General features: G+C 39.6%; 3 protein-coding genes across 11 annotated transcripts; 2 read left to right on the forward strand and 1 right to left on the reverse strand.

Annotated features, from left to right (window-relative positions):
* Nucleotides 1–2,980: 2,980 nt before the first annotated feature.
* On the reverse strand, nt 2,981–10,886 carry cbx5 (chromobox homolog 5 (HP1 alpha homolog, Drosophila)). 2 transcript variants are annotated; one of them, XM_058410753.1, is made up of 6 exons: nt 10,740–10,886; nt 9,081–9,158; nt 7,583–7,791; nt 7,228–7,447; nt 6,943–7,043; nt 2,981–5,586 (listed from the first exon to the last, which is right to left on the reverse strand). In XM_058410753.1, the coding sequence occupies exons 3-6, from the start codon at nt 7,720–7,722 to the stop codon at nt 5,445–5,447; spliced, it is 603 nt and encodes a 200-aa protein (XP_058266736.1). In that variant the 5' UTR covers nt 7,723–7,791; nt 9,081–9,158; nt 10,740–10,886; the 3' UTR covers nt 2,981–5,444. The 2 variants fall into 2 exon arrangements, with proteins under 2 accessions (XP_058266736.1, XP_058266737.1); XM_058410754.1 differs by lacking the exon at nt 10,740–10,886 and adding an exon at nt 10,635–10,653.
* A 478-nt stretch (nt 10,887–11,364) lies between these two features.
* Nucleotides 11,365–15,063, forward strand: LOC131366347 (heterogeneous nuclear ribonucleoprotein A1-like). 3 transcript variants are annotated; one of them, XM_058410751.1, is made up of 11 exons: nt 11,365–11,517; nt 12,046–12,165; nt 12,335–12,481; nt 12,556–12,766; nt 12,858–12,950; nt 13,030–13,113; nt 13,217–13,276; nt 13,443–13,613; nt 13,697–13,825; nt 13,907–14,012; nt 15,023–15,063. In XM_058410751.1, exons 1-10 carry the CDS (start codon nt 11,506–11,508, stop codon nt 13,999–14,001), a joined length of 1,122 nt encoding a protein of 373 aa, XP_058266734.1. In that variant the 5' UTR covers nt 11,365–11,505; the 3' UTR covers nt 14,002–14,012; nt 15,023–15,063. The 3 variants fall into 3 exon arrangements, with proteins under 3 accessions (XP_058266734.1, XP_058266732.1, XP_058266735.1); XM_058410749.1 differs by lacking the exon at nt 15,023–15,063 and adding an exon at nt 14,170–14,648; XM_058410752.1 differs by lacking the exon at nt 15,023–15,063 and having other exon boundaries at nt 13,907–14,013.
* LOC131366345 (heterogeneous nuclear ribonucleoprotein A1-like) lies at nt 15,056–20,723 on the forward strand. 6 transcript variants are annotated; one of them, XR_009206797.1, is made up of 12 exons: nt 15,056–15,085; nt 17,198–17,317; nt 17,403–17,549; nt 17,659–17,869; nt 17,958–18,050; nt 18,136–18,219; nt 18,506–18,565; nt 18,789–18,977; nt 19,100–19,258; nt 19,337–19,403; nt 19,556–20,574; nt 20,650–20,723. XR_009206797.1 is itself a non-coding variant. In XM_058410745.1 (11 exons), exons 1-10 carry the CDS (start codon nt 15,071–15,073, stop codon nt 19,390–19,392), a joined length of 1,134 nt encoding a protein of 377 aa, XP_058266728.1. In that variant the 5' UTR covers nt 15,056–15,070; the 3' UTR covers nt 19,393–19,403; nt 19,556–20,723. The 6 variants fall into 6 exon arrangements, 4 of the variants coding, with proteins under 4 accessions (XP_058266728.1, XP_058266729.1, XP_058266730.1 ...); XR_009206798.1 differs by having other exon boundaries at nt 20,505–20,574; XM_058410745.1 differs by having other exon boundaries at nt 19,556–20,723.
* Nucleotides 20,724–20,736: the final 13 nt, after the last annotated feature.

Here is a 20,736-nt window from a genome sequence, read left to right on the forward strand (position 1 = left end):
GAGAGAAAATAAGTAGCGTTTTCTCTCTCACTCACACACATACAAACCTAAAGTAGTGTTCTCTCTCTTTCTCTCTCTCACACACACATACCTAAAGTAGAGTTCTCTTTCACACACTTGCGCACACACTATTATTTAAGCCAGGAGTCTTCAATCTTCCCCACAAAGGACCTGTGTGTCTGCAGGTGTTCATTCCAAACAAGCAGAATCCACACCTGATTTCACTTGTTTAAATGTTCATCTTAGTCTCCAATCAACTCTGAAGTGTGCCTGCAATTTGGCTGGAATAAAAGCCTGCAGCACGCTGGCCCTTTGTGGAGAAGATTGAAGACACCTGTCTTTAGCAATAGTGTCTTTCTATGCATTCGGTCCCAGATCAGCCTAGCGATCAGGCTATGTTGTGCCACTCTCTGATGTCTGTTTTGTAGTATTCCCCAATCCAGGAGTAGATAATATCACACACAGAGACTTAATTAATTAAGCTATACAGCCTTCCTACACATTTCTTCATAGTTTAGACTACCAGAAATTTTTTTTTACTAGTACTTGCGGATATGTACTAGCGGTAAAGTGGTGCTTGCTCACATACTCTCTCTCTCTCACACACACAGTATTATTCAAGCTACACTGCCTTCCTATGCATTCGATACCAGTTCAGCCTATCAAGCAGGTTGTGCTACCAGTGCTTGGGCCCCTCTACGCCATCCCTCTCGCAGCATTTGCACCCCAAACCGTATCAGCTCACGCACGGCAGGCATTAGCATTTGCATTTTATTGGAGCCGTGGAGATTTAGAGTGCTTGATACATCAGCTTGGAGCAGACAGAATTAGTTAACAATGCATTATCTGCCTTTTATGACTGCCATAACTCTCCTGCTCCCTCAGCCGCAGGAGGAGAAGAAGGGCTGGCGGGGAGGGGTTTGTGTGAGCACGAGGGCTTTTGTCTCGATGCTTTGCTGCACTTTGAACACGGCTGGCACCCAAATTGCAGCGGCGCTGCACCATTGTGCACGGATCAGGGAGCGAGCAAGAACGAGGTGCAAGAAGAAGAAGCAGCAGCATGGATGGACGACCTCGTACTAGCAAGAGACAGCATCGTAGCACCGAGCAAAGAGTGCAAATTGTGCTCACAGTAAAAAGTTACCTTCAAGGTCAAAAAGACGATACATTATATTTAAGGGATCTGAGAGGAAACAGATTTTTTTTTGCTTCTCACATCAGTAAACAGTGAAGTACTGGAACCCAAGCACTGTGTGGAGAGGGGGTGTGTGTAGAAATAAAGAGCTGCAGTGTTAATGCGGCCCTCTGCAGCAGCCCTTTCGCTGGACTCGAGCCCCCCGCCACAGCTGCTTGCCAGCCCCCTCGACACTCATCCATTTGGCTAATGTGCTGTGGCACCGAAGCCCAGCAAAACCCAAAGGAGCTCATTTGGTCGAAAGGTTGCAGAGACAAACCGTTTCCTTGTGCATCCCCGCTTTGACTCGTGCTGGCTCTTGACGAAATGCTCATAAACACCTAGTAATCCGTGCTCCCATTTTAGCCGGGTGGATTTGTAGAGGAGCTCAAACTAATTTGACGATAAACATCCTGAAATCCAAACACTCAGTCTTGCTTTATGCTGTCGTGTGAGGCTATTAAGACCGTAGTAAATAAGCACATGAAAATTCAGGTTGAGTTCAGTTTTTCATCACAGTGTGCTAGGTCAAATCCAGCTGCACAGAAGTTTTCATAATGAAATAAACCTAATCATATTCACCAAATATTTTGCATGGATTTGTACCATGTAATAGTGCAGTGTAGATAAATGCTTTATATATCTACAGTTAAATCAAAACTTAATTTCTCTTTTCATTCCTAATGCATTTTTGGTTTTCAATCATGTGGGAACATTTGGTCCATGGAAACACACACACACTCTCTCTCCATTATGTCTGCTTTTCTTTCCAAACTCCAAATCGGTTGGCTCTCCACCCTTGTTTCTCTCTCTCTTTCTGCAGATCCAGCCTGCCTGAGAGCTTCTCCTCCAGGTGGAGATGTCGGTGCGTCCGAAGAGGCCCAGCTCTCCATAAAGCATGCTGCCTTGCACTCCCTCCGCTCCCCATGGCTGCAAATTTACTGGTGACCTTTGCATTCCATTTGGAGCGATCCAGCTTCTCTCTCTCTCTCTCTCTCCTTCCCCCTCCTTTCACTTTGGAAAATTCCACTGCCACTGAGGTAGGCAGAAAGGCAACCATCTATGCATAAGAGCTGGAGGGAAAAATGGGTAGACTGAAAGATTGCTTGTCTTTAGTGCTCTGAGCTGTGCAGAGGTGAGAGGAGCAACAGGCCTCCCAAACACATGTTAAGCTGATAGAGTCATTCCATATTAGGACAGCTCCAACTCACGTCTTAGCCGAAACCTGTATTACATAGCTCACTTTATGATACGTTTTAGTTCATATTGTTTTTTAGTTCATATTTCTTTGGCTGTGCTTCAAAATAAATTCATGAGCATTTTTCATTACCGATTTTTGACTCCTATTTCCACGTGGTTCAATCTTTTAGGAAAGCAAATAAATAAATAAATAAATAGCAATTCAAAACACAAATAAATTTTAGAATGTACAAATAAAACTCACAAAACATGAAAACTCAAAATATAAAATTCAAAACAAAAATTCCAAAATAAAAAAATAAAATGCAAAATAAAAAAAACAATAAATATAAAAATATATTGATTTTAAACTAAAAGAAATAATTATACAATAATTAGTATAGTAAAAAATCAGTTCATGTTTAAGTACATTTTATATATGAACAAATAAATAATTAAAATGTATTTTGAAATAAATTAATCATTTTAATTTAAAAAAAATAATAAAATTGAATTAATCATGTAATATAGAAATTCAACAAATAAAACAAATGCATTTGTTCTGCCTGAAATTAAGGATGAGGTCCATTATTCTGAATCTCAAATCTGTTTGTAACAGCAAATCGGTCTTATTTATAATTTCTTTATTTTGATTTGACAGTTTTGACTGAATGTCCGCAGCAACATTCTACACTTACAAACACAGCTGGGAGAAAGATATTTCACATGTAAGCAGAGTGTGTGGGCTAATTTATAAAATGCCTCTCCAAAAAAGATCAATGATCGCCACCATGAGGAATATATTAAGACCAAAATCAAACGGTGTACTGCTAGGTCATGGTGTATCGCTAGTGTGAAGAGCGTCTAAAACAATTCAAAGCAAAGCATTCATGGAACTCCACAAAAGTAATACTTAAAAAAAAATATATTAAAAAATTAAAACAGAAAATAAAAAACTTCCAAGCTTCCTTTTTTGGTCCTTGCATGTACATACTCTAAAAGTGTTTTTTATTCTGTTCAGTGATTTTAGTTTTTATAGGAAAATTTACAGTTCTCTTCACCAAGACAAGTAATCAATTCAACATATAACATCCAACACCAGCACAGTTTGGTATGATACTATGGACTGCATTGAGATTTGGTCTGTACATAAGCGTGTAGCCGAATAGCACCATCTGCTGGAAAGGTTAATCCTGTGTTCTGAAACTGAAATTCACCTGTATTGATGCAAACGTTTCACTTTTTAACGTCTGTCTTTAAACTATCAAATCAAAACATGGCAGTATTGTGGATTTCAAATGAAAAACTATCAAATTCGTGTGGAAAACTAGGTTTACTACAATTTGATACAAGACATTTAAAAAAATCTATAGGTAAAAGACATCAAAATCTTACTTTGAAAACATGAGTATCTGATGAAATGATCAGAAATGGGAGAAAACTTCTAACATGAGACAACAAAAAGAGTCAGGCCGTACATTTGATAGTGAGATATACAGACAAATGAAATGACAAGGTGGAAACAGTTATTTCCCTCCAGAAAACCGAAGAAAAAGACCTCTAACTGGGATTGAAACCACACACACACACATTCATTACAGTATCTAAATCATAGCAGTCCAGAGCACATCTGATGGAAGTCTGTTCACAACATTTCACCTTTCTGTCTAAACATAACCTGTGAGTGAGGTTTAAAGAGAGACAAAAGAGACAAAAGTTAAGGGGAAAAAAAAAATTGAAAACAAAATCAAGTGTCAGTTCTTTTCTTCTGACTACATTCGCCATGGCATATGGCTCAACTTTTTTCTTTAAAGCAGAATCAGTAGCTCTGTCGTGTCAATGAAAGTCAGGACATTTTATTGGGTTCAATTTATTTGTCCAGTGGCTCTACAAACACAGAATTCCACACCTGAGCTCATAACCCTGTTAAACACAGGTTCAGCTTTGATTCACTTCCTGTTTAAAATCTGAGACCTGAACAATGATGGGGACAGAAGTGTCAAACACTGACCTGGTCACAGCTTAGGTTAGGGGAATCTTTCAATTTTATCTACAAAAGCCTGCTGTGGCTGCAGGTTTTTCACATCAAACAGACCACAGAGACATGATTTCACTTGGTCTTTAAGTGACCACTAGCTGTGACTTCTATCTATCTGGAATTAAAACTGGTGGCCTGGTAAAAAAAAATAAAAGTAAATACTCAACAAATGACCACAAGGTGGAGCACTTAGTTATGAACGTTTTGGATGCAGGTCCTAGCAAAGTCAATGCGGAAAACCAGCATCAACAAACAAGATCCCATACGCTGTTCTGAGAACGAGCAGTTGTGATAAGGATGATTTTTAAAACCTGGGCATGTTCAGATTTCTATCTATAACTATTTGGGAAGAAATTTGATTTGTGGAGAAAAAAAAAATGGACTCAATGCATTGTGTCTAGGTAATAAGCTTGAGATTTTTGAAATTTATAGTCAAGGTAGTCCTAAAGTCTCCAGACATGCTTTGAGGGAGGGAGGGAGAGAGAGAGAGAGAGAGAGACCGATTGTGGATGTGAGAAATACACCAGAAAGGACATCAAATTTCGGAGGGAAAAAGAAAAAGAAAAACAAAAAAATGGTGTGACTAATCCAGCACTGCAGATACTTAACAACAATCTCTGATAAAACACTTGAAAAATATCAGCTGTCTCAATACATTTTACCAACTGCTGAAAGGAATCTATACTATCAAGTCAACAGACATACACACAGAGGGGAGAGAAAGACAAAAAAAAAAGGACACAAATACTTAAAATCATGAAAACAAGAGTGTTCTGCAAGAATAACAGGGTAAAAACACTATCCATGTGATTCCATCAGTCTAACATCTCCATTCCCCAAGCTCTTGGCATAGTTCTCAATTACTCGCTCATCCCTCAATACTTGAGACATTGTTTGATAAAGAGTTGCCATTTATATGGGAGATGAAAGGAGACTAAAGAAGGTGGGAAGAGACCTCTAATGCCAGGAGGCCAGTGGTGGTTTGAAAATGGTCCAGAACAAAGGACGGATTGTGAGTGCACTCGTGTCTGTCTCTAGGAGGGGATTGTACGCTTACACAGCTGCAGCACCCTTCTCCTTCTTCTCTCCATCCTCATGCCAAGTGAGACGCTCCTCATAGAAAGCGATGACGATCTGGGGACACTTGTGATTGGCCTCCTTCGCGAGCACAAGGTCTGCCTCGTCCGAATCTTTCCTGTGGAGACAGACCGAGATTTATTTTAGACACAAGTCCAGTCTTATTCCAAGTGCATACATTACATTCACCTGTAGAAAGATGCTATGTTATGTATTATGTGTCATTTTCACACCACAGATACATTTAAATTCAGGTGGCGGTTGAATGTGGTATTAAGAGAAAAGCCATTAAACAGGAAGTTCAGTTTTCTGGCTGCTCTTTTGTCTCTTTTATTTTAAATTAAATAGACAACGTTAAGACATGCGGTCATGCAGTATTTTTTTTTTTTTTAGCCCGAAGTGAAATTATTTCAGTTCAGAAAAACAAAGATTTTATCTTGAAGTGTATGCTTCTTGTCCCAGCTTACACTGTGGTGCCTTATTGAGCAAGGAAATGGCTTATCTGTGTTTGTTGCATGTCACATGTAGAAACCAAGCTATGTTGTGCTACAGTGAGAGACAGTTAGCTAGTTTAAGCTTGCTGCTTTGTGAGGAATGTGAATGTGGAAAATAATAATAACAATAATAAGTTTAAACATGGAAGGGGCATGCCAGCTAGAGAATTTAGACCGTACTGAACACTGCCTAGTATACTGCACATCACAGCACACACCGCAGTGAACAGGTTTAGACACAAAATTGTCTGGATTTGATTTTGGAGTTTGCATATTCAAATAATACTGTGACAACTCAGAAAAGTTAATTGACCGAAACACGCATCACTAGTTACTATTTTATATATACACACACACATGTATTTATTTACTGTCTCTTAACCAAAATAAAAAAAAGCCAGGGTAAGAGTGCAGAACAAATCGCTGTTATTAAATTCAACAAATATACAATACAATGAGTTTATGTAAATATTATGCCAAACCCTGGCATGGGTCATGGCAATGGTTTTTTTTTTTTTTGGCTTTTAAATTTAGCATGACCAAAATATGACTATCTACTGGTTGCTTTTTAATACTGTGACCGGGTAACATATTTATTTCAAATGAGTCTGATACCGCTGTTTATTACATTTGGGAAATAAAAAGAACAGGCACACTATGGTCAAGTAACTTATTCCTATATGTAGGTCTGCATCTAAGCTAAATAAATATAAATGTACAGTTCAACAATGTGTTTAACACCACACCTAGGAGTAATTTTCACCTCTAACTACTGTGAAGGATCAGCAGGTGACCAGTGAAATCTTTAAAGAAACTGCACTAAAGGCAACACAATAAGAGGTAAATTGGTGACCTATTTAACTCAATAAAAGGTGATAATGTCCTTCCCGGGACCTGCTGAGGAAACACTGACTCTGTATTGTCATGTGATGGTTCTGTAGGTGTGATGTGCTTTCTTCATGAAACTGTCTGGCACTCACCACTTCATTAAGAACATAAGGTCCCCACAAGAGTCAGTCGCGCCAATGATCTTCTCTGGCTCCAGGCCTCTCTCGAAGCCTCTAGCGACGAGGATCTCATCCTGAACAGAGCAGAGAACATTAATTGGGGCAAAACAAAAAGTTCATGAGAAACTGGCTGTTGTATTTTGTTGCAGTTCTATACTGTTCCTTCTGTGACCACTGTCCTTGACATACCATTCTGAAAATCTCACCCTGGCCCAAAACAGCAGCAAGTATGCTAAACAAAATGAAATGCCCTGTCACCTCTTTTTTCCGCTTCTGCTTGCTGCCACCCTCCTCTTCTTCGTCCGAGTTTCTCCTCTTGCTGCCAGGGTCTTTGGTGCGAGAGGGAGTTGCACTGGATGGTTTGGTCCCACTACTTGGAGTGCTCGTACCGCTGCCGCCCTTTTTGTACGTCTTCATAAACTCAGAGATGAGATCTGGACAGTCAAGATTTTTCTCTGGTTCCCACGTGTTGTGTTTGCTAGGAACAAAAAATCATTATAATAACAAATATTAGCGCATATCTCTGTAAATAAAAGATAAAATGTAAACATACCAGCACAATACTCTCAGTGGGGAGCATACAGATTAAAAATGAAAACAGACAATGACTTACTCTGAAAAACCTTTCCATTTAAGATAGTACTCCACTCTGCCTTTTACAACCCTCCTGTCCAAGACCTTCTCCACCACATATTCTTCTTCGCCTGTGGACGCAGACTCGTCATCCTCACGGTTCTGATTCTTCTTTCCCATGTCTTCTTAACGCGCCTTCTTTTCCACCCGCAAGTAACAAAGACTGAGAGAGGAAGGGAAAGGATCCCTCTGCAATACAAAGGGAGCATATTTAGAAACAAGCGTTTAAAGGCAAGCCACTTAATTACACTTAATTAGTATTAACAATGACAGCCAGAATCTATTATTGGTATGTGTGAGTGTGTGTACGTTATATATAGATAGATAGATTAACTACTTTAATTAATAGATCAATCATTTTCAACTATTTTCACATACTAGAAACCACTCACTGTGAAAATACTAAACCATCAAAATATAAAGCAACCTTCATTCCATTACCTTGTTTTTGTATCAATGTTCCCAGACAAGGACATTCACTTCCTTATCAGAAAACTGTGTGTGAAGCTTGGCTGAAATTACTTCACAAGCTCACCCGAGTACCATGAGAAGTGATCAAAACCACCAATCCCACTCATCACAGAACTAAACTGATTAACATCTCTGACTGGAATTGCTTCTTTACCAGCACAAAAATCTCTGGGAGCAGTATTAACTGACCTTTTTTTTTTCTCTTTCTTCAAAATGTTAAATTTCTGGCAGATTGAAAAGCACAGCAATTTATAAAATATGTATAAGATATGATGATATTCAACTCAACATTATGATAAATTGTGTCGTAATATGCTATTATGAGATATCATGGTACCTTTTATACACCATTTTTATAATTACCAACTTTGAAAAGTTTTTTTTTTATATGTAAAAAATGAAACGTATGCACATTTGGCTTTTTTAATCTATATAGATACATGTGGTATATCCTAGTTGTGTTTAGGAGTGGTGCATCATTTCTGTCCAGTTGCTTACCCCTATTTTCTTAACAAAATTCCTTCCCCGTGTTAAAAAAAAACAACCCAAAATCCAGTGGAGGTAAATCTCAAATTCACTTCCTTTCTGCCCTACACAGCATATAACACAATAGACTACAACACCCTTCCCACTGCCCTCAGTAATGGTTCAGTAAATAAAGCATAATGTTTTCCCACAAACTCTTGTATTTTTAGAACGTTCAATCCTTTTACACCTGTGTTTGGGTGTGTGTGTGTGTTGCCATCAACAAGCTCAAGCTTGCTCAGTTGTTTTGCTACATGAGAGAAACCTTTTAACATCAAATGAGCATTTTCACTTTCTAAAGGAAATAAGAGTAATATTTCAAGCCTATAAAGTAAACACTGCCCTCCAGAGAAACTTTCATCAATGAGCAGATGTAGGTAAAGGGAAAGTGAGACAACGCTCAGCGTGGACATGGATAATCTGCTTTAGAGTTTGAGCTTCACTGTTAAACAGAGAAGTGCATCATGTCCTTCGGTGCTTACCTGTGGTCCTATTTCAAAGCAAGCCAACTGGGTCTGATGTTATCACTGATGTTTAAACCTGTGGCACAAACGTCACCCCTGAAAAGGAAAAAAATACATGTTAATGAGCCTACTTTATGATTTAGAGCTGAACAATGTTCATTTTGCTTTGTGATCCATGATGGCTCTGTTTGTGTGTTTACAGTTGTGAACATCTATTTTCCCTCCAAAATTCTTGTACAATTTCTAAATCGCAATAGTTGTTGAACACAGAAGGATTACAGAAACTTTATCACCTTAGGCTCCTTTAACAGCTTTATCTTTGTGAGGAATGCTTGTTTATCTTTTACCTAATAAAACAGCTGGATTTCTACCTTTAACACCTAAACAAACAATATCCTACAGCTACATTAGAGCATTTTAAGTGATTTAGACCAAACTTTGTCACAAAAACCCTGCCTCACATGGCTGTTAATAAGAAAACTGTTCATTAGAAAGACATTTCACACAAAACTTACAGACAATTAAATAAAATATGTTTACATATGACCACAAGCTCGAAGCTATTCAATTATAACCATCGTGGAACGATAGTAGATATTCAGTTCAGGTTATCCAAGCAAAAAATATATATCAATATTTATCAGAATTTGTTTATTATTCAGTGAAAGAAAATACGACTTTATAGCATAGTATACAGCTGGGCCGCAAGGAGCTAACTTAGCTAGTGTTCGTATTTTATTTGATGCTACACAATTCAGTGTCGTTTAGTAAAATAGTAATGACTAGAAGTTTCTTTTTAAATACTTTCTTAATAAGGTCTGTCTGGATAGGGGGGAAATTGCAAGTATATTCACTTAGAAAGCACATGTGGTGTAAATTTGGCTAGTCGGCTAGCATAACTTGCAGCTCAAGTGCTGGCTTAGCATGGCCATGCTAGCGCAGGCTGATAGAAACCGCCATGATTTCAATAGCGTCGGAGCATAGCTAGCAAGCTGGACTAGTTCGTGTATTAGTTTTTAAAAAGTGTGTGATTTTTTTAAGGTAGTGTCGTACTGAATGTTGTAACTTACACTGGAGTAACATACTGTTCGTTATAACAAGCTAAATGTTAAGACATTCGTCTTGGAAACACGCCGTAAGGGTATGGTAGATGCGTTAGCTAGTTCTGCCCTAACCAGCAACTGGTAAGCAATAAAAAGGACAGACATCAACAAATAAACTTGACTTGACTCGGGAATTCTTGTGTGATCTGCAGAGCATAATGTTTTGAAGCTACTGTAATGGAGTAAACACAATGCGTCTTAAGGGAACTGTGATTTAAGCTTGATTAGTTAGCGTGATAGCAAATATCTATGCTAAGTGCAGCCTCGTTCATGCTACGTATTGGATTTTTTTGTATTACAGACCCCAAAAATCTCACAGCTGGTGTCAGACTGTATGCACTAGTCATGTCCCATCTCACTCCTAATACACAGTGGTTTTCCTAGTTGTTGATAAAAAAATATAGGCCTAAGCATTGAACACTTTTAAGTAGCGGCTTCGAAATGCACGCTGTAACGGCGGATGCATCACCTAAAGCCAGCTGTAAACAATCCCCAAGTCAGCTGCAGTCCACGTAACTTGCATTGCATGCAAAATGCTTAATTGGTTGGATAAAAAAAATAAGAATTAACTCACACAGAGGTCTTCTTCGACGTTCTTAAAGGCAACAACCCTCCACACAAGTCCCTCTACACACACATGCGCACAAGCACATACACACATACACACATACACACACACACACTGCCGGCCTCAGCGCGCCAAAAACACACAATGACACACAAGGCACTCAGGCTGCATGCCAAATCCCACCCTGTTTCCTGAACAGGTCCACTACATCGAAAAAAAAAACCGCTTCATACGATTCATGTAGTGTACCAAATTTCCCAAAATGAAGCAGTTTGGGATGCAATCTTTTTTTTCTGACTTGCATTCCTCGATTAAACCTTACACATTAAGCACATCTCATCAGACCTTTAAAAGCACATGTTTATAATAACTGGATTTATGTGCTCCGTAGGGGATTATGTCTTCATATTATAGTAACCCTATTTAAACCACAACACGTATTTTATTGCTGTTATTATTATTATGTAGATGCTTTGACAGAGAGCATTTCCGACAAAAACGCAATGAACATTAAATATCTTTATTCAATACAGATCCTTTGCAGATGGGTTAAAGAGTAAAGTTTGGTTGCATGTGCTGCCTATGTCCTGTAATCTAGTGAATGACGTTAATGTAGACCAATCATATGCTAAGGAACGTTGACGTAGCGTTTTAGCGCGAATTGTGTACCAATCGAAGGCTGTGGAAGGTGGAGCTAAGGTTGTTCATTTAATGTACACGCGCGTTTCGTTTTTTTGCGATTTTATCGACTAAGTGGTTTGTGCAGTTCGCCATGTCGAAAGAGGTGAGTTTAATCACAAGCAAAAGCTTAATATGGCTTATGCTTATAACGACTGTGTTAGACTTGCAGCTTTGTATAGGTTTAAGCATAAAGATTCCAATTTACACTAAACATTAGTGATAAGTTCAATTGTTTGTGAGATGCTATTTACATACTTAGCCAGATGCTAGCAGGACCGCCATCTTGGTTTTCTTAGGCCGCATGGGCTCCAGCAGACTAGCCGAGTAAAAGTGGTAATATTATTTCTGATAGTTTAGTTGAAGCGTCTTCGTAAAGTCGAGTAAATTGCACAGTTTATGTTTGTAAATGTTTTACGGTCGGTATGTTACCGTTTTACTGCTGTCTTTTATGCTTGATCGTGTGTAGCTAGCTAGCTAGCTATTATGGGTGCCGGTATTCAACATGGCGGATGTGTTTTCAACGCGTTGGTTAAGCACGCTGCCCGGAAAGCTTAGCCTTAAATCTGTTGTTGAATGATTTGTAAATGTTTGTTATTTAAGATAAAATATAATTTAACGTGCTGCATTTTAGGGTCAGCCACGAGAACCGGAGCAACTCCGGAAGTTGTTCATTGGAGGCCTCAGCTTCGAGACCACAGACGACAGCCTGCGCTCTTATTTTGAGCAATGGGGCACGTTAACAGACTGTGTGGTGAGTCTCCATGTATTTCAAATGATGTATGCATTTATGTAATAACCCTCAGATGTATTCTTGGTTCATGTATGTTCCAGTTTGTAAGTGTATCTATAATTTTTATGGATAAAGGGTACATTTCAGTGTAAGTGCATGTGCTCATATTTTCTTTTTAAAAAAAAAAAAGGTTATGAGAGACCCGAACTCCAAGCGCTCCAGAGGCTTCGGTTTCGTCACATACTCCTGTGTGGAAGAAGTCGATGCTGCCATGAAGGCACGTCCTCACAAAGTCGATGGTCGTCTTGTAGAGCCCAAACGTGCCGTGTCAAGAGAGGTAAGTGCTGTTAAGCAACAACATTGCTCAAAATGTTTGATCCATTTCTAAACATATCTGCTCTCGTGTTCTAGGATTCCAACAAACCCTTTGCACACACCACAGTGAAAAAGATCTTTGTGGGTGGCATTAAGGAAGACACTGAAGAGAGCCATCTACGGGACTACTTTGAGGAATTTGGAAAGATCGAAGCGGTTGAAATAATGATCGATCATAAGACAGGCAACAAAAGGGGCTTTGCATTCGTTACATTTGATGACCACGACGCTGTGGATCGTATTGTCAGTAAGTGGGGTTTTTCTTTGTTTTTGTTTTTTGGCTTGGTTTTTCAATGCTTTAAGAAATTGTGGCTTAATGGGTGTTTTGTCCTCCATAGTTCAAAAGTACCACACAATAAATGGCCATAATTCAGAAGTAAGAAAGGCAGTGTCTAAACAAGAGATGCAGAGTTCATCAATGAACATGAGAGGTAAGAACACTCCTTTCACATCTTGTAAGTATGTGTCATGCTTTTTATTTGCATTAAGCAAGCCGTGTGTTCTTTACAGGACGTGGAGGCGGAAACTTTGGTGGTCGATACGGCAACAATGACTTTGGAGGGGACAGAGATGGATTCAGAGATGGATTTAGAGGTAGCTATTGCAATTCTAGCCATACATACAGCTAACACTATATTAGTCCTCACCATGTGCTGCTTGTATGAGTTGTTTATATAGATTTAATGTGTGTAATCAGGAGGCAGAGGTGGAGGATATGGTGGTGGAGATGGCTACAACAATGGCTTTGGAGGTGATGGTACGTGACATTTTCATATGTTTGTTAGATGATGGGTTCCCCCCCCGCCCCCCAGAAAAAACTGCTTTAGTTTAATGTTCTAAGTTTAATGTTTATACTGAGAGATGATTATATGGGATACATTAAGTTATAAAAATGTTATCACTAATATAACAATGTTACACAGGTGGCTATGGTGGCGGCGGCGGCGGCTCTGGTTATGGTGGCAGCCGTGGTGGGGGATATGGTGGAGGTGGACAAGGCTACGGAAATGGCGGTGGAGGATATGGTGGTGGAGGATACAGCAGTGGCAGTGGATATGATGGCTATAACAACGGCAATGGAAACTTCGGGGGTGGTGAGTTTATATTTTGAGTTCTACTGAAATTTGTGAATCTTTTGAGAAAGTCAGATTACTTGATTGAGTTGTCCTATTCACAGGAAACTTTGGTGGCGGTGGTGGGAGCAGCAGCTACAATGACTTTGGAGACTACAACAGCCAGCAGTCTGGTTTTGGCCCCATGAAGGGAAGCTTTGGAAGAGGTGGCAGGAATAGCGGCCCATATGGTGGTGAGTCTTGTGCCAAACTACAAACCCCCCCCCCCCCCCCCCGATTGTTGACCATAACTTAACCACATTCCGTATCCTTAGGTGGCTATGGGGGCAGCTCTGGGGGAGGTGGAGGCTATGGAGGTGGAAGTTCAGGTGGAGGATATGGTGGAAACTCTGGAGGCAGGCGATATTGATTCCTATTAAGGTTTGTATCTTGCGTTTGATCTCCCCCCCCCCCTTTTAATTGAGTCCTAATTTAGTTAGTCCTAATTAAAGTACACTAAACCCTGATGTGTTTTACAAAAATCTATAAAAGCCTAACAGGCAGTGTGTAGCTTAACATTGTTGTTCATATTCAACAGGACTCAGTACTTAGGAGAGGAGACAGGAGAGCGAGAGGGCTGACAGGGCAGCAGCAGGTTTACAACCTAGATCTGCTCAGCCATTCAGAAGAGCTGTACAGTAGTGCTGTCACAAGCGGGACTTTTGTTTTCGTGTGTGGTTGTGATGTCGTTTTTTTATATTTTTATTTTCTTTTATGGGATGCATTCCATATGAGGTTTTGTAGAAATACTTTATTCCGCTATACTAATTATGTGTAACTCTAAGGAATCAAGTTGAAATAAAGCGACTTCCAGTTTTTTAATAAAAAATTGTTCTTTCAGTCATTGGGGTTATCGATGGGGAGGTTTTTTTTTTTTTTTTTTGGGAGGGGTGGTCTATCCCAGACAGTTAAAAGAATTGCAGAGGTTTTATGGGGAATATCTTCTGAAACATTTGTAGATTAAAGATTGGCAACCTGCTGGTTAAGATGAAGCAGTTTAGCTTGTATGACTGCCAAGAATAGGCATGGAAGCAAGCTGAGGGAGGAGTAGGAAGACCTTCACCATCAGAAGAATCAGGGAGCGTTTGAGTACAGGTCATCTCTGAAAGACTAGGAGAGGGCAACAGAATGGCTTTATTGCCACTAGTAGGTAAGAACAGAATTCTCCATTACCACCAGACACAACTCATTCCTTTGAGTCTTAATTTTTCTCTGTAGATGTAGTACAGTATTCTGAACTTTGCAGTCATGTTTCTGTAATTGATGCAGTTTGAACTGGTATAAACAACATTAAGACCAATGTTGCTTGATCGCTCACTTGCCATTTTAACATAACCATGAAACCTGTATGGCTTTACTTTTGTTGACTGGATGCTTTTTTTCCTCCTCAGGAATATATGGGATATAATCGTCCAGAATGGAGATTTTTTGCCAGTTTTATGGGCAGTGTAAAGGTAATAAATGTTACTTTTGCTCCATTGATGCTTCGAATACCTTTTTTTTTTTTTTTTTTTTTTAAATGCCTTTTATTTGTTATAGGACCAAAGACCTGTTGTGGCGGACTTTTAAACAATGTTTTTACTGCCTAAAATAAAAGCTTTATTTTTTTAATGAGTCTTGTGCCTTATTCATTTAAAAAAACATCTGTTTGTATTGTAACTTGTGGTGTTGATTGCTTAAAAGCAATCTGAGCACTGAGACTAAATGATAGGTGTGTTTTGCTTAGAAGAAAAAAAAAATCTAGATATAATCATTCAAGTGGTCATTATGCCATTGTTCGTTTAAGTGGTTTTATTAAAATGAAGTTGAAAGAGGGAGCTGTTCAGCATGCTTACAGTCTAAGGTAACTCTTATAATTAATTCAACGTTAACCTCCACTTGCTTTTTAAGCTGCATCAGGCTCATGATTGTTTAAGCAAATCACTAGTAACATGGTGATGGCAAGTGGTGTTTTTAGTGTTAATCTCGCATAACCCTTTATTCAGTTATTTTTCTTAAAGCACTGTATTCAGTGACTGCTATATGTTTTTCAGTAACTGTGAAAGTAATATGGTTTTAGATGGGGCTTTTACTGTCTGAGCATCTCATTCATAATTTTTAATTGGGAGAGGTTCATTTTTGAATGTAGTGTTAGCTGGCCTAACTACTTGCTAGCTAGTGGGTAAAATGCAGCTTTGTTTTTATTAAAGTCTGTACCATGCTCCAGAGATTAACCCTGGAGTTCATTGGGACTAAAGATGAGGACCACTGCTTCCTCTAAAGCAGGGGTGTCCAATCTTGAAAGGGCTGTTATGGGTGTTGGTTTAGAGCAGGAGTGTCCAACATTACCCTCAATTGGCTGGTGTGGGTGCAGGTTTCCATGCCCATAAAACCAAAGCCACATCTGATTCCACCTGTGTAATCAGTTGATGGACTCATGTGTAGCTTCAGTTTTATGGGTATGAAAATCTGCACCCACACTGGTCCGTTGAGGATAAGATTGAACATTCCTGCTCTAAACCAACACGTGGATCTTGCAAATGGCAAAAGAATCTGTCATCTTTGCTGACTACACCGGGCAATGAATTTGGCTTTCTCTAATATTGTGGAAGGTGTACAACAAAAGCTCAAAATCCAGGTTTCAGCTTGCTTTATTTCTGGTTCGTAGGCTCCTTGTCAATTTGTTCATGAGAGGACATTGACTGTATTCAGCTGATTTCCCCCATTAATCCTATATATGCTCTTCTATGGTGCCCAACGAGGTATCACCACCATGGTGCTGCATATTCTGTGGCAAATTAACTAAATTTAATCACAGGAAAATAGATTTCGCATAAAACTATTAATTTAGCAGCTAAGTTATGTCACTGAGGTATTACGATAGAGTGGGGATGGGGCCAAGTGTGCTTGCATTGCATATGACGTCCTAGTGATTGGCAGGGGTATAAGCCAATCATCTAGTAGCCATGGCGCAAAGCGATATCCAATCCAACGTTACAGGAGGCGTTTTTCTGTGTGTGTGTGTGGTTTAAAGTACAGTCGCAATCTAATTTTTACGTTTCAGTCGCTTGTGTTACACATAGCAGACAGAATAAAATCACAGAATGCCGAAGGAGGTAAATACACAACAAGCTAATGCTTAGATCAAGGGCAAATGTATGTTTCACATGGTCTTATATGCGTGGCGTTTTAATCCGTAATGCTTTATGTAGCGTTCTTGACTATCTGTTCAGTTACGAGTTCACGGCCATCTTGTGGTTATTTATTATGCCACAGGAGCACGAGGAAAGGGTATCTAGCTAAATAATTGAAGTAGATTTTTGTACGCTTTTTATGCAACACATTTATGGCTGTGGATTTGAGCCGGTTGTATCTAAGAATGTTTTGATATCTCGGTTGTTAGCCTTCTTTTGTTAGCCAGCGCTCGCGTCGGTAGCCATCATGGCCGCCATGTTGTTTAACGTCTATGTCTCAATGCTCTTTCACGCGTCCCTTGTTTGTTGACCTTCGCTTCCAGAATAAAATAACAGATTATTTCATGATGTGTCTTTCGTTTATATTACTAATCTAACCCAAATGTTTTCTAGGATCAGCCGCGAGAACCGGAGCAGCTCCGGAAGTTGTTCATTGGAGGCCTCAGCTTCGAGACCACAGATGACAGCCTGCGCTCTTATTTTGAGCAATGGGGCACGTTAACAGACTGTGTGGTGAGTCTCCATGTATGTTGCAGTTTATATATTTCAGTGTGAGTGCATGTGCTCATTATCTTATTTGGGTTTTTTTTTAATAAAGGTTATGAGAGACCCGAACTCCAAGCGCTCCAGAGGCTTCGGTTTCGTCACATACTCCTGTGTGGAAGAAGTCGATGCTGCCATGAAGGCACGTCCTCACAAAGTCGATGGTCGTCTCGTAGAGCCCAAACGTGCCGTGTCAAGAGAGGTATACATTTGCATGCCGAACTTTCCTTGCAAGAGTAAAATCAAAAAGTGGTTTGTATTGAAAATAGTGGCTTGATCCATTTCTAAACATATCTGCTCTTGTGTTCCAGGATTCCAACAAACCCTTTGCACACACCACAGTGAAAAAGATCTTTGTGGGTGGCATTAAGGAAGACACTGAAGAGAGCCATCTACGGGACTACTTCGAGGAATTTGGAAAGATTGAAGCGGTTGAAATAATGATCGATCATAAGACTGGCAACAAAAGGGGTTTTGCATTCGTTACGTTCGATGACCACGACGCTGTGGATCGTATTGTCAGTAAGTGTCTCGTGTACAGCCTAGTTTGTTGCAGGTCTGAGTAGCTGAGGCTTTGGCTTAATGCGATATTTTGCGTTTTCCTTCCTAGTACAAAAGTACCACACAATAAATGGCCATAATTCAGAAGTAAGAAAGGCCCTGTCTAAACAAGAGATGCAGAATGCATCGATGAACATGAGAGGTAAGACTTGGCCTTCGGTTCTGTTTTATATACACAATTCACATATTTAAATAAAGGAAATAATTTTCTATTTGGATTTGTATAGGACGTGGTGGTGGAAACTTCGGTGGTCGGTATGACAACGATGACTTTGGAGGAGGCAGAGATGGTTTCAGAGATGGATTCAGAGGTACAGGTTACAACTAAAGAAATACAACCAGTACTTTCGGTTTATTTTGGTGCTTGACTGTAGAATGTGATTGTGCTTCATTTAATTTTTGCACAGTGTTTGCTGCATTGTAAAGTGAGGTGCATGATTTTACCCTGGCACAAGCAAATGAAACCTTATCAGACCTACTTGAATTGTAGGTCTGTGGGAGAAAACCAATATTTGTAAACATATTTACATATACTATATTGGTGATGGGCTGTAAACCCAATTTAGACCAATCCAAATACTTTTACTGTGTAATCAGGAGGCAGAGGTGGCAGTGGAGGATATGGAGATGGGTACAACAATGGATTTGGAGGAGATGGTATGTGACTTTTGTTTGTTTGTTTGTTTCCTGGCCACTGGGGGGAAGGTGTGTGTACAAATACATATATTGAAGCATCAAAGTGACTGATTAGTAGTGTAATCTGAAAAAGGTTCCAGCAAAACTTATTACAATAATTGCAAATATTTTATTGGTTACTGGTCATGAAAAATCTACTTTAATTTATAGGAATATTTAATGTTAATCAAAATCTGTTACACAGGTGGCTATGGAGGTGGTGGTCCTGGCTACGGAGGCAACCGTGGTGGAGGATATGGTGGCGGAGGACCTGGCTACTGTAACAACGGCAGTGGAGGATATGGTGGTGGTGGAGGATATGGCAGTGGTGGATACGGTGGCAGTGGTAGCAACTATGACAACTACAACAATGGCGGTGGAAACTTTGGAGGTGGTCAGTATTTACGTTGTGTGTGTGGTGGAATTATTATTTTTTTTTTTTTTTAAAAAAAACCTGATTACAATATCCAGTTCTGTCCTGTTTCACTGATTTGTATTTTCCTGTCCTATGCACAGGTAATTTCGGTGGAGACGGCGGTGGTAGCGGCAACTACAACGACTTTGGAAATTATAACAGCCAGCAGTCAAATTTTGGCCCCATGAAAGGACACTTTGGTGGTGGTGGTGGCGGCGGTGGCGGCAGTAGCAGCGGCAGGAATAGCGGCCCATATGGTGGTGAGTTTTGTATGAAACTAAATGTGAGAAATGTCTTCAAAGTTCTCAGCGTAGAGTTAACAGTTTTCTATTGCTCAGGTGGGTATGGGGGTAGCTCCGGAGGAGGCGGAGGCTATGGTGGAAGACGATATTAAGTCCTGTAAAGGTTTGTGTTTTCAGTGTTTTTAAAATTGTAACTGTATATTAACATGTCCTTTTAGGTAAAGTATCTTCTACTGGATGACAAATGTTTGTACAAAAATCTGTGGAAGCCTAACAGGCAGTGTGTAGCTTAACATTGTTGTTCATATTCAACAGGGCTCAGTACTTAGGAGAGGAGACAGGAGAGCGAGAGGGCTGACAGGGCAGCGGCAGGTTTACAACCTAGATCTGCTCAGCCATTCAGAAGAGATGTACAGTAGCGCTCTCACGAGAGGGATTTTTGTCTTTTGTTTTTTAATGGTTGTGATGTCAGGCTTTTTATATTTTTCTTTATGAAATGGAATGAATTCCATATGAAGCTTTGTGTAGAATTACTTTAACCCAGGGTCTAATTATGTGTAACATCCACAAAATCCAGAAATAAAGCAACATCCAGTTTTTTTTTTTAAAGTGTGCTGTTGTAGTTACTTGGGATTATTGGGGGCTTGAGTTGTATAGTCAGGCATAGTATTGTGGAGAAGACTTGCTGGCTATACATCTCAAGTGGTGCTTGTGCCATCATGCCAGAATTCTTCTGACACACAGTCCAGGCGGAAGACTATTTGAAAAGGGAAATGTTTTGCTGCAGTGTTGACATGCAAGATCTCTGCCAAGCCAAACACTGGCGACCTGCTGGTTAGATTGGCAAAGACTGAGCAGGTTAGCTTGTATGACTACCATGACTAGCCATGGAAGCAAGCTGAGGGAGGAGTAGGAAGACCTTCGCCATCAGAAGAATCAGGGAGCGTTTGAGTACAGGTCGTCTCTGAAAGACTAGGAGAGAGCAACAGAATGGCTTTTTTGCCACCAGTAGGTAAGAACAGACTTCTCCATTACCACTGGACACAACTCATTTTATTCATTGTAGATGCAGTACAGTATTCTGAACTTTGCATTCAGTGTCCTAATTAAAAAAAAAAAAAAACAGGAAAGTAACTACAGAGAGAAGAACGAACTGGTACAAACCTACACTGCTTAACAGTGTAACTCGAGTCTGTCCCTTCAGATTAATGCATGCAGTGGACTTGTCTGTGGATTGACTGCCAATTTTGTTTTCTGCTTCTAGGAATTTGATGGAAAACTTTTTATGATCCCAAACGGATGCTTTTTGCCTGTTTTCTTCAGGCACCTTAAAGGTAATTATCATTTCCTCAATTGTGGTGATGTAGGTAATTTCTTGCTGACTTCTTTTTTTTTTGTCTTTGTTTTAGGACCAAAGAGATGTGGAGAATGAACTCTTTTAACTGGTTTTTACTATGTAAATAAAGCTTTTAAAGTGATGAAATGCATAATTCCTG

Source organism: Hemibagrus wyckioides, linkage group LG15 (genome assembly GCF_019097595.1).
Source record: "Hemibagrus wyckioides isolate EC202008001 linkage group LG15, SWU_Hwy_1.0, whole genome shotgun sequence".
In the NCBI taxonomy this organism is placed as follows: Eukaryota; Metazoa; Chordata; class Actinopteri; order Siluriformes; family Bagridae; genus Hemibagrus; species Hemibagrus wyckioides.

Excerpts from the sequence above, each read along its gene's own strand:
- LOC131366345 (XM_058410745.1), top strand. Across the intron at positions 18,220-18,505 it reads TTTCAGAGATGGATTCAGAG|GAGGCAGAGGTGGCAGTGGA; the intron begins GTACAGGTTACA and ends CTGTGTAATCAG. Across the intron at positions 19,259-19,336 it reads GAATAGCGGCCCATATGGTG|GTGGGTATGGGGGTAGCTCC; the intron begins GTGAGTTTTGTA and ends TCTATTGCTCAG.
- LOC131366347 (XM_058410751.1), top strand. Across the intron at positions 13,114-13,216 it reads ATTCAGAGATGGATTTAGAG|GAGGCAGAGGTGGAGGATAT; the intron begins GTAGCTATTGCA and ends GTGTGTAATCAG. Across the intron at positions 13,277-13,442 it reads CAATGGCTTTGGAGGTGATG|GTGGCTATGGTGGCGGCGGC; the intron begins GTACGTGACATT and ends AATGTTACACAG.
- cbx5 (XM_058410753.1), bottom strand. The coding sequence starts at position 7,722 with ATGGGAAAGAAGAATCAGAACCGTGAGGATGACGAGTCTGCGTCCACA. Across the intron at positions 7,448-7,582 it reads AAATGGAAAGGTTTTTCAGA|CAAACACAACACGTGGGAAC; the intron begins GTAAGTCATTGT and ends TTTTGTTCCTAG. Across the intron at positions 5,587-6,942 it reads CTTATGTTCTTAATGAAGTG|GAAAGATTCGGACGAGGCAG; the intron begins GTGAGTGCCAGA and ends CTGTCTCCACAG.